The sequence below is a fragment of the Neolamprologus brichardi genome, chromosome 11 (assembly GCF_056152115.1).
Source record: "Neolamprologus brichardi isolate AB-2024 chromosome 11, ASM5615211v1, whole genome shotgun sequence".
NCBI lineage: Eukaryota > Metazoa > Chordata > Actinopteri > Cichliformes > Cichlidae > Neolamprologus > Neolamprologus brichardi.
Genome location: NC_142114.1, coordinates 3,554,184 through 3,566,949, shown reverse-complemented (window position 1 = coordinate 3,566,949; position 12,766 = coordinate 3,554,184). Strand labels below are relative to the sequence as shown.

Sequence of the window (12,766 nt, the reverse complement as noted above, 5' to 3'; positions counted from 1 at the left end):
TTACTATGTTTTTTAAACACAATATAACTATAGAAAGTCAATACTTATCGAATAAGCATTATTTTTTTTTAAAGGAGAGCACGCATGTTTTACTTTTATAAAACATGTATAAATGTAAAGGTTGACTATTCGGTTCAATTGGAACCGAATTGGAAGCTTTTCTGTTTCTTTCTCGCTTCCTCGAGAAGAAGAAGAAAACTATCAGATCTTAATGTTAGGTCCACTGCAAGACAAACAGAAGCAAACACGAAGGTTCGTGGCTTTCAGTGCAAAACGAAAGTTAATTCTCATGTCGACTTATATCACACCACCCTCTGGTGGCCGTGACACAGACACACTTTTCAGGACGTGTTTTTTCCCCATTTTGTGAGAGAAAGTGAAATTGTTGTCTGATTTAGTGTTCGAGGTGACCTTGTTCCGTGTTACAAAAAACGAAGTAACTAACAAAGAATCAAAGAAAGAAACAGGCGGTAAACGGTGACTTAGTGTCGGGCTGCAGCAGCAGCTGCCCGAGTTCTGCCTTCAGTGTAGGAAAGATTAATCATTACACAGTGACCTCGTTTTTGCTGGAAAATCTTAAAGAGACATCATTTTGTGATATAATCCGTCCAGAGTGTAGAGAAATCTAAGGAGCCACAGGAGAGCAAAGCATGATAAGACAAAATAAAGTTGATTTTTTTTAAGTAAACTCTCTCACACTAAACTTCAGTCATCCCTGTTGTCCACGGGTCTACAACTGTGTCTATATTTAGTTTGTCATTTGTGGAGCAGGTCAGCTGGGACCCCTCCGCAGGACACGCCTCTCGGCTGAATGGAGTGCGTCGCGCGTAAAGTCCGACCTGTAGCACATACAAACTTTTCTGTTTCTCGGGAGTTTTTGTCTTTTTTAAAATAAGTATCCATTTGGCGCAACCGATCGGTCTTTAGACGACTAAATGCAGCGATGACTCGAGAGGAAGATCTCATCCGGATTGCAAAAAAACTGGACAAGATGGTGTCTAGAAATAACACGGTGAGACTATATTTTGACACCCACAGGTGGCGCGTTGTCCCGCCACCTCGCGCTGCGCAGAAGGCCTGCAATAGACTTTTCCATAAATTAAAATGGGCTCCTCTTCTTTTCTGTTAAACAACGAGTTTGATTCCTGCTGACTCGGTGTGTTTGGAAAGTGTGCAGAAGTGAAGCGCGAGCTTGACCGTAACAAACGATCAACAGGTGTTCGTGGGTTTGCGTGTATTTCTCTTGCAGGACCGTTTCAGTTGCCAGTGTGCAGCTCTGCTGTGTAGCCCAGCTCTTTTGTGTTTGTCAAAAGCTTTTCTCTCTCTCTCTCTCTGTTTCTGAAAATGCTTAGCGAGTTTAACTGACATGGAAGTGCGCAGAACAGAAAGTAAACACCGCGGCCTGTGGGCGTAAGGCCGTGCTCGTGTTGTGACTGAATCTGCAAACACGACATTGTTCGCGTCGCTCCTGCACAGTTAGGGGGCTGCACAAGATAATGCCACCAGCTGTAATCCGAGTAAACAGCCGTGCAAAACAGTGAATCTAATGTTGTAAAAATGCCATCGAGTGCTAATGAAAAAATAATAATAAAGAAGTGAAACTGTTCTTGTTTGCTAACCACATTGCGCTTTCTTTTTTGAAAGGTTAACGCATTCTTGTTGCCAGATCTGTGCATTACACTGTTATTACGCATTTCTAAATGAACCCTTTCAAGAGTTAGGGGGTTGCAAGTAACGATGTCACTGTTTGGTGAATACAGGAGGGCGCCATTGACCTGCTGAAGGAGCTGAAAGGCGTCAATATGACTCTCAAACTTCTACAGGTGGGTTACATTTTAATTTTGCTGATCATCCTGGGGAAATGTGAAAAAAAGAAAATAATTAACCCACGTGTCTATGTTGGCTTCAGGAAACGAGAATTGGAATGTCTGTTAATGGTATCAGGAAACACTGCACAGATGAAGAAGTGATTGCTTTGGCAAAAGTCCTCATTAAAGACTGGAAAAGACTTCTGGGTACACACACTGATTTACATGCATACTACAGTGTTTTCACAGCGGTGAAATGGTTGCTTGTGCAGTAAATACATCAGCACGGAGTCTGATTCGCTGATATGATTTCTCCTCCAAAACACGCACTCATGCAGACTCTGGCCGCTCGCATCCCGAGAAATCGTCTGAGACCAAGAATGGTTTGAACTCCAGCAAAACGGCAGCTTCTCCAAATAGCTCTCCCTCGGAGACGCAGAGCAGGTCAGTGGTTTCACGGCGGTTACACAGAAACTACACAGGTACACTTAACGTGACATTTAATACAAAGAGCACACACACATTATGAAGTGAAGTTCTGGTTAATGTCCGCATACCTGCTGTGCCTGCCTGCTGTCAGGTCTGTAATGATCTGTGTGTGTGTGGCTTTACAGTACACTGGAACAAAAGTATTTTCTTCACATTCATAAAAACACCTTGAAAAATAACTCTCTACTAAAAGTGACAACAGCTTCGTTAAAAAAAAAGGCATTGAACTGTTTAAAGTTCAAATAAAATTTCAAGGTAATCTACTGCCTGGCTGATCTACATTCAGACGATTTAATTCAGTTCAGTTGTATTTGTATAGTGCTGAATCACAACTGGAGCTGCCTCAAAACCCTACAATAAGACAACAGTCAAATGACCCCTTTGACAAGCACTTGGCAATTGTGGGAAAGAAAAACTCCCTTTTAACAGGAAGAAACCTCCAGCAGAACCAGGCTCAGTGAGGGGCAGCTATTTGCTGCAAACAGTTTGGGGTGTGTAATGACATTAAGGACAGAACAGACTTGTGAGCCACTGTAATGTCACATTTTATCCTTTAGGTAGCATCATAACTTTAAATAGGGAGACTTCTTTTAATGATAAACTGCACATAAAAGCCCGTTTGAAAGTGTGTTAAACCTTCTGGTAGAACAGTTCTCCTAAGAAGTGAAACACACAGAGTAGTGAGCTCCAACGTGTTCATTTTTACTTGCAAGGAAGCAAAAGCAGGGCAGAGTTTCATTTATACACTTTTTCCAATGTTATCCACTTTTTTTATTGTTAACAGTTACTTGGCGTCCTTGTACTGAACATGATTCTGTCTGCTTTGGATAACAGATAGCAGAGTAGCCACAACAAAGCCTGAGAAGAGCACAGATGGAGAGAAACATTGAGAGATAAACTCTTCAGCTTACTGCAAAGCGTGTTACATAACTTTAATAGTTTTTCTATCACCGTCATTCTTCCTAACAGCCAGCAGGGGGCGACTCCAGAAGTCTGTGGGACAATTTATTACCCCAGGATACATTTTCCAAATTATTTTATGTTCTCAGTAACAAGTTAAAATCTCATGAATTGGACTCTGACTTTCTCTTTTTTTTTGGACTGTCTTTCTCTCCCATCACCCCCAGCAGGTCCCTTTTCCTTTTTCCTTCCCACTGTTGGCGAGTGCTTACTCATAGGAGATGATTTGATTGTTGGGATTTTCCATGCATTATTGTAGGTTCTTTACCTTACCACATAAAGTGCACTGGGGTGTCAGTTGTTGTGAATAGACACGACTGAATCAGGTTATTTTGCATTGTGACTGACAGATTGATACCATATTAGCATGCAGACTCGCCAACAAGAAAGAAAGATGGGTATGGTGCTCCTGAGAGTTCCAACGAACAAATTAAGAAAACAGCAGCTAATAAAAAAATGCTACGAAAGCACACAAAACACAACAGCAAATATGCATCTAAAGTATTACATGAATAATGTGATTAAAACACACATTACCTGCGTCTTTTTCTCCCTCACAACAGCGATGAATCCTCTACTTCTTTAAGCGTGTCTCACTGCGATCCTTCACACGTTTTGGTTTCTACTTCTGCAGCTGGTCCGTGATGTTATTGTGCCCCCAGAAACACTTCAATTGTGGATTTTTTTCCCAATTCTGCTGTGTTTTGTCTGCTTTTCCAGCATTTTTCTGTTAGTTGGTGTTTTCTTAAGTTGCGGTGGGTTTGACCTCTCGGGACCACCGTAGATGGGAGACCACAAATCAGTGGATGATGATGATGTCTTAAGGGCTACATGTCAGACTCGTTGTTTTTTTTCTATTTCGTAATTCAGTTTAGTGTCAGGCAGGTTCTTGTTTGGTTTTGCTTGTTTCACTTTCACTGAAGATGTTTTAATCCTGGGTTATCGTTAGTGTTTTTAAATATCACAATATGCTGGGTCCATGGTGTAGTGGTTACGTGTGAAGGATCCCTGTTTTGAGACCCAGTCTCAGGCAAACACAGGCTAGCGTACCAGTCTAAAAGCCTGGATTGATGGCAGGGTTGTGTCAGGAAGGATATCTGGTGTAAAAGTTGTGCTAAATTAAACAAGGGAAATCAGCCAAAAGCACCTGCTGCCAGTGGATATTTGTTAGAGTCCAAATTTAGGAAGTTCTGAACAGGTATAATAATACAAACCTTGCTCTTTGTGAGGGCAGGTGACTCACAGTTATGCAGACATCCTGTGTCTAAGTAAACGTGTCCCTGAAAGCCTCGCTTGATGTTAATAATGTCTGTGTCTGACGTCTGTGTTAGGTAAAGCTTCAGCGTTGCTCAGACGTCCTTATTAGACTGAAGAATCTCAGTTCAGGAGTGACTAAGACTCAACGTTTTACCCTTTATGTTTCTGTTGAGCTAATTGACTTCATGCTTAACAAGTCCCGGGCTCCTGATGCTGCTTAGGACCTAACATTGAACCAAGTTCACCATGTAAAAAGCATCAAATTTTCTTTAAAAACAGGTTTTGGTTATATTGTCTGTGTGGAGAAGACGTCACAATCATGTACTAACCAAATGAGTTGTTGTTAAAGAGAAAACAAAGACAGATGTATTAATCGGATCTATACATGTTTTACTTTGTAAGAGATGGTCGGACCTGTATTGTACTTGTGAACAACATCAACATCCACCTGCTTGCTGTTCAGTTTTTGGTGTCGTGATTCATTTTGAGAAGGGAGATGACGCTGGGGCGTCAATCATGTTTGCTGGGATGTGACCCAACTGACTAAAACTAAAAATATTTCCTTCTTTGTTTCTCTTTAGTTAGTTTTTTTTTTTTTGACATCGGGCAGGATGATGGTCCGGTGGTTAGCACTATTGCCACACAGCAAGAAGGTCCTGGGTTCGACTCCACTGTGTGGTCCGACCTAACTGTGTGGAGTTTGCATGTTCTCACTGTGTTTGGGTGGGTTCTCTCTCATTTCCTCCCACAGTGATTTCCCCAATTTTAGTGATTTACTCATAGGTGTGAATGGTTGTTTGTCTCTTTGTGTTAGTCCTGTGGTCGGCTAGTGACCCGTCCCTTTGCCTTTCACCGTGTGACGGCTGGAATAGGCACAAGCCTGACCGTGAGACCCCACCTGCTCACCCTGGTGACCCAGAATTGAATAAGAAGATGGATAGTTTCCTAACTACACTATAGCAAATTAGTTAGTTTCTTTTTCTTTTTCAAGAGTCTACTTTTAATTAATTTAATTTTATAGTTTTTAGTTTACCTCTATAATAACCTTGCTACATATATATTTTAAAGTCTATCCTTAAAGCTATTTTTCCATGTTAGATGGGATAGATTATAGAATATAAGGCTTAGGCTTAGCGTGTCAGCACAGTGATGTTGTTCTGTGCTGCAAGGCAGCACTGTTTACAAGTGCATATGTCAGGTAAAAGCTGAGACGCTATGAAGTGTCCTTCACTGTTTAACTGCATGAAAGCACTGACTTCTGCTTGTCAGTGATTTAAATCATATTCGTGTTAATATATTTGCCATTTTTTCAACCCACTTCCACCTCCAACACTCACTGTGGTAATTCTTGCATAGAGGTAAAAACAGTGCTTCTCTTTTTTCTCTCTTAGTCACGGCGAGCAGGAAGTCAAACTAAAACAAGACTCCGATCATGACAAAAAACACGCTAATACAATCAGGAAAGACAAACACAATGATGGCCATGAAATCAAAAAGAGACATGCTGACGACCTCGTGGAAGAAAAGCACCTGGAGGACCTTGGAAATGCAAAACATCTGCAGGAAATCAGGAAAGAGAAACAAGCACCCCCAGAAAATCCCAAAGTGGAGGTCGATAACAAGAAGCCGAAGCCTGCGCAAGACCCACGGGGTGAGAAGCACGAGCCGAGAAGAGGGAGACCATTAGAGGAACCAAAAAAGACGAGGCACGTGGAAGAGCTCAAAAAAGAGAAAAACCCCACGGAGCTCAAGAAGTGCAGCTCTGCAGATGAGATGAGGAAGGACAAACAGAGAGAAGAAAACAACCACGAGAGGCTCACCAGCACACCTCAGAGGGAGAGACCTCTGAGCGAGCCTCAGAGAGAGAGACCCACTGACCCCCACAAGCCCTTGTTTGAAAGGTGAGAACGTAGAGGCTCAGAAAAACGCACGACACTTCCCAGTAAGATCCAGCAGAGCTTCAGACTCTGTTGTATATTTCAGGAGAGGTGTGCTGGACAGCAGTGTGCTCTATCCCACCCGTTTCCCCTCTCCTCCTCGACCCGCTCGGCCTCCTCCCATCAAACGCCCCGCCATGGATTTTCTGAAAGACAGGTTTGGACTCTGGTGCTGCCTGAGCTGCAGAGCGCGCGGTTGCTGCTAATGACTTAACGTGCATCAGTGTGTTCCACGTGGCCTAACAGGATTCCTGCCGTGCATGGTGCATGCTGACAAGAGTCACTCAGGTGTGTTTTTGTGAACAGCATGCCGCATCGTCAGGTGGCCTTTTGACCTCTGCTGTTGTGACATATGTCCAGGAAGGATGGCAAAGACTCTTCCTCCCGGCCTCCTCGCCCTCACGCTCCCCGACCTCCTTCTCCACCGACTAAACGACCTCCCGTGGAAGTAAAGAAGGAGAGGTCAGATGTGGTTTGGTGCATGTTTCTGAAGTTCTTGAGTGACGTTAGACAGAAAATAACGAGAGACTTTTAAAAAATCTCAAACAAGTGCTGATTTTCAGGAAAGTTCCATTGGATCCAAACGCTCCGATTCCTCCTCTTCCTCTTCACCTACATCCTCCTCCTCCCTTAAGGTCAGGCTCTGCATGCCTGCTTTCTTTGCAGTGCCGTAACGATTTTCTGTCATTATTCACTCTGTTTATGAAGTGATTCATCTGAGCTCAGAGGTGTCTTTTCATTTAGAAAAGAGCCTCCTGACCCCAACGCTCCTCTTCCTCCGCTTCCTCTTCACCTTCACCCTCCTCCTCCTACGAAGCGGCCCTCTCTAGATGGAATGAAGGAGAGAGACAGGTCTGAATCAGACGAGTTACAGACGGGAAAATATTTTTTGGAAAAAAAATAATTTTTTATTCGGACTCAGAATTTGAATCTGTTTTTTATTTGCTAAAGCAGGAAGGAGTCAGACTCTAAGCTGCTTCCTCCACAGAAAAAGACGTCAGATCATGTGAAGAAAGACAGGTCTGGGATCTGGGAATGGTTCTGTTTCTCATTCATGTAAAAAAAAACAAGTTGGCTGCAGTCTCTGGATGATCAGTGGCCTTAAGAAATCTGTGTCTTTGGTTTTACATAAAACACTGGTGTTCAGTGTTGGTACCAAAGCTGTGTTCTTTTTGCAGGAAAGACTCAGTGGATACCAAAATGTCTAGAAAACATTCAGATGAAACCAAAAGAGAAAGGTTTGCAAGTCATCTGCATGAAAATATCTGTTCATTCCCTGTGTGAAGACTGTTGGATTTTAGAGCAAAGGGAGATGGATGCATTCTCGTTTTATTGTTCACAGACGGGTTTGGTTAAATCACACACAAACTCTTCCTCTTGTCAGGAAAGATTCATCAGACTCTAAATCCCCCCCTCCCAAAAAGCCCACCCCGGAGGCCAAAAAAGACAAACACAGGTGTGCAGGAGCAGGAAATAAGTTTGAGAATACAACATAAACGTGTGTGTGTGTGTGTGTTCACTCATCTTATATGAAATGTGATGCTAGTGATGCTAATCCTTTGTTGCAGAAAGGACTCCTGTGAGTCAAAGCCTGGCCAACCTGTGAAACGTCATTCAGCTGACAGGTATCAGTTCTGTCCAGTTTAAATCTCACCAGTACTTAAACGTGAAATCCAAATGATTAAACCCAGACTGACTGAAAGTGTTTCACTGCTTAGACGGGAATCGACTGACTCAAAGACGAGCAGCTCGCCAGCAGCAAAGAAGCTAACAGGAGAAAGGTAAATAACAGCGACCGGTGCTGATCAAATACAAGCTCACCAAACTATCAACTCTCAGGTGTTAAAGTTTTCTGTACTTCTGCACGTGAAAAACATAAATGACCTTGAGTTTGAATTACAGGAGAGAGTCTCAGGGCTCGAAGGCTCCTCAGCTTGGACCTCTACAGAGGAAGCCCTCTACTGACAGCATCGAAAGGTATTTAATTATGTTTCTCAGGTTCTTGGGATGATTTTATCTTCGATCTTGCTGGGTACAAAATAAGATTCACTGTAGATTTACAGTACTGTGCAAAAGTCTTGCCGCCCAATATCTATATTGGTAGGAAAATGGAAAATTCAAACATTCATAGAACTACAGCATATAAAGAATATATGATTCTATATGATTCTAGCTAGCTTGAAAGTAAATATTTGGTCTGATCACCTTTATTCTTGAACACAGCAGGAACTCTCTGAGGCAGCATTCTTCTCATCTCCTTAACTAGTCTTCAGAGTTGTTCTTCAGGCTTCTTGAAGGACATTGAAAGCTCCTTTTTGGATGTTAAGTGCCTTTTGTTCTGTTTTCTGCTAAGATGATCCCACACTGCTTTAGTAATGTTGAGGCTCGGGCTCTGGGGAGGCCTTGTGTGTTTTTCTATCTACATATGTTTCGACGTTGTGCTTGGGGTCATTGTAGGGCTGCTTGATTATGGCAAAAATGATAATCACGATTATTTTCACTGAAATTGAGATCTCGATTATTTGACGATATTTATTTAACCCTTTAATACCTACTATAGAACCAAGTCTTATATTATTTTTTTTACATGTTGTAGTGCCATTTGTGGGAGCATTTCAAGTTGCTATACATCAATACAACTGTTATAGCCCATATTTTAATAATATGTATGCATTAATTAAGTCCATAGTAATTACATTAATTGCAAAAAAGTGCAATAAACTACAAAAAAATTGTTTTTGTTTTTTTTTACATATATTTTAAGATTTTAGATTTAAAAATAGTTACACAAAACGGAGCGTGCTGCTCTGACCGGCTTTAAAGGGTTAACAATAACAATGTGTTGAATAATGACTTTAAAAAATAATATAAAATAGTGTGCAAATACTGATAACAGTGCAAATGTTTGCAATATAAGAAATAAATGAAAAACGTAAACATCTATGTTTAGTGAACTTTGCAGTGTTGCTCTGTGGTGCAGCTACGACACCGTAGCAAAGTTTACACACTATGTCTACTTGATCCACGTCTGACTCCGCGAACCCATAATGTTTCCACACCACTGAAGTTTTTTCACCTCTCTTTTCAACCAACGGCAGAGTGACTGCCGTTGGTTGAAAAGAGTGTGATTCACACACTTCTTGTGTGAATGGGTGAATGACTGAATGTAGTGTGAAGCGCTTTGTGTTCCTTAGGGACTAGAAAAGCGCTATACACATCCAGGCCATTTACCATTTACCATCTCCTCTCCAAATAACTTCTGCTTAGCTTTCCGAGCTTCCCTCGGGTCCTCTTAATTGTTGTGACGCGTGTTCGAAATGCAGAGAGGTGCGCTCGATTTGCCACACGGAGCAGTGCGAGAGTAAAGCACGAGGGAGGGGCTAATAATCGGCTCAGTCATTTTTAATGATCGTTGAAAACCCAGATCGTAATCGTGATTAAAATTCGATTAATTGAGCAGCCCTAGGTCATTGTCATGCTGGAAAATGAAGCCGTAGGTATGGTATCGCACAATGGATCAAAATCTGATATAGTCTAAAATTGGTCCGCAACATCTCTTGAGTTAGGTGCATTTTTAAATGCTTGAATGATTCATCGGTCAGTGTTGAGTAGCTTAACAAACAAAAAAAAGTTGAGTAGAGTGGTGGCTCAAGACTTTTGCACAGCACTGTATCCTTATTATTTTGCACTCCTGTTTGACAAGCTGCCAGTTCGTGGGAGGACTCAGTGGGTGGCAACAAGCGACTCCAAATAGCCTCTTTATCAGTGTTGACATTCATCATTCTTTAATATTTTTTCAAGGACTGATGAGTCAGAGCGTTTCAGGATGGGTTCTTTACATGATGGATGTTAGTAAATGAATTACTGCTAAAGGTTAAAGCTGCACTTGTGTGGCTGGTGTGCAGCACCAACAACGTTTTGATCCGTATTTAATGAATTTGACACTAAAAATCTTTGTTTTTTTTGTTTTTTTTTTTACAGAAAGAGTAAATCCGAGGCTCCCAAAACTCCCACTACCCCGACCAGCCCCATGTCACCCAGCTTTAGTTCTCCTGGGGGTCCACTGTCCCCTCACCTGACCACTGGAGACTCCATCAGAGACAAGTGCATTGAGATGCTGGCAGCTGCCCTGCGCACAGATAGTGAGGCTTTAGACGTTATCATTGCTGCAGTTTTAATATTCACATTAAGACGCGCTGCAGACTGCCTGCTGACTTACATCAAATGTAATTTCTGAACTTCACAGATGATTACAAGGAATTTGGAGCTAACTGTGAGAGCATGGCAGCAGAGATTGAAGATCATATCCTTCAGAGTTGATAATTCACCACTATGCTTGCTTTGATTAATTAAACTGTAGTTCTTTCAGTGTTGAACCACAGGGAAAGCATCTCGTTTCAACATTATAGCTGTTATCAAGCATGCTACTCGGAGGAATTAGTTTGCCCTTGACAGCGTGATCGCACATATCTACCAGGAGATAAAAGCCACTGATATGAAGTATAAGAACCGAGTGAGGAGCCGCATCAGCAACTTGAAGGACCCGAAGAACCCAGGCCTTCGCAAAAATGTGCTCGCAGGAAGCATCGAGTTACGCCGCATCGCCACCATGTCTGCTGAGGTACAAGTTCACCTCTCCTCAGCAATGAGCAACACTTTGCACATTCCTGCCTTTTCTTTCCTCTTTCGTTATCACACATCATGTCGTCTTTATTAAGGAAATGGCCAGCGACGAGCTGAAACAGCTGAGGAACGTGCTCACCCAGGAGGCCATCAGGGAACACCAGATGGCTAAAACCGGTGGCACCACCACCGACCTGCTGCAGTGCGGCAAGTGCAAGAAGAAAAACTGCACCTATAACCAGGTACACGCATGTGTCAGAGCAAAGCAGATCACAGGACTAATAAGGCTCTAATGGTGGCATTAAGGCGAGTGAGCGTGTGAAACCGATGTGTCTCCAGAGTGAAGCAGGCTGTGATGTTTGTGCCTTTTTCACAGAGCGAGGTGGTGTTGTAATAGGGCAGTTATTTCTCCAGCTGTTTGCTTTTAGTTATCACATAATAATGAGACATTTTTTGCTGTTTCACACGATGTGACCGCACTGAGTCGGCTATTTACTGCTGGTGTTTGTGATGTTCTGAAAAGCCTGTAGAGTAACTGTTTCTCTTTTGAATGCCACAGAAAAACAAGAAAGCTGTGGCGCTGTATTAGAGCTGGGGCTTAAATCAGCTTCAGCGATGCTATTTGATAATTTGGGGAGTTATATGGGAACATAGTGGCTCAAATAAATATAACGAGATTGATGTATTTCAGTCACAGAGTGGGTTATATACACTGTACTAGTGAGGAAGGAGTGTTTCAGCTTCACTGTAGGTCATATAAACCGCTTCCTTTCAGTTTGGTGTTTTGTTTACAGTTAAACCTGCTGTGTGTGTGTCTGTGTGTGTGTGTTTTAGGTGCAGACACGCAGTGCTGATGAGCCAATGACCACATTTGTTCTGTGCAATGAGTGTGGCAACCGCTGGAAGGTAAGACTTTTCCTGAACCTGAACAGCTCTGCTCTGACACGATTTCATGCTCTGTTAAATAACTTTAAAGAGATTTTTTAATGCTTTTTATTGTTCTTCTCTAAATTTCAGTTCTGCTGATGCCATCAAAGGTCACCCCACATTTGTTTTCTGAGCAAACTGAGAAGCTTATTTTCTATAATGGGATGGGAATGGAGTTTATAAACTGTTGCAGCTAGTGATTTAAAGTGATGACGTTGTTCTTAAGATTTCCATTTTATCTTTTTTTTTTTTTTTTTTTTTTTTTTTAGATTTATAAGCATGTGCTAATAATCAGAGTTTGCTTTATGCAGCTTTGAGAACTAAGAGTGTAAGACAGTTTGATGACTGAGTCATTAAATCAACCTAGCTGTAACTTAATAATAATCATGGTGCTGTCATGATGGAGAGAATCATAATCCATTTAATAAGCTGTGACATATTACGACTGCTCACTTTGTACATATCTAAAGCCAATAAAACTGCATCAATCAACGTTATGGTTGCTTTAAAAACTGTTAAGATGTTCTATCGTCTTCCTCTTCTGGTCCGCCCTGCCACCCTATTCATAGCATCTACTTGTGTCGGACCCACTGCATGTCCTCCTTCACTACATCAGCATCATTCAACATCCTTTGTCCAACATATCCACATGCCCAAACTCTCTCAGCCTCCATATCTGTCTCCATACATTATTGTATAAGATTATTATGTATGTGGCCATCATCCATCCATCCGTCCATCGTGTAAGGGAAAGACCCCACATAA

General features: G+C 42.0%; 1 protein-coding gene across 1 annotated transcript; it reads left to right on the top strand.

Moving 5' to 3' along the window:
* The first annotated feature begins 783 nt into the window (after positions 1-783).
* tcea3 (transcription elongation factor A (SII), 3) lies at positions 784-12,488 on the top strand. Its single transcript, XM_087847979.1, has 21 exons — positions 784-1,012; positions 1,761-1,823; positions 1,910-2,015; positions 2,147-2,252; positions 5,906-6,415; positions 6,498-6,608; positions 6,812-6,913; positions 7,015-7,086; positions 7,196-7,303; positions 7,403-7,471; positions 7,630-7,689; positions 7,836-7,907; positions 8,020-8,076; positions 8,170-8,232; positions 8,354-8,428; positions 10,433-10,593; positions 10,698-10,759; positions 10,923-11,072; positions 11,170-11,316; positions 11,909-11,980; positions 12,092-12,488. The coding sequence occupies exons 1-21, from the start codon at positions 944-946 to the stop codon at positions 12,098-12,100; spliced, it is 2,244 nt and encodes a 747-aa protein (XP_087704105.1). The 5' UTR covers positions 784-943; the 3' UTR covers positions 12,101-12,488.
* Positions 12,489-12,766: the final 278 nt, after the last annotated feature.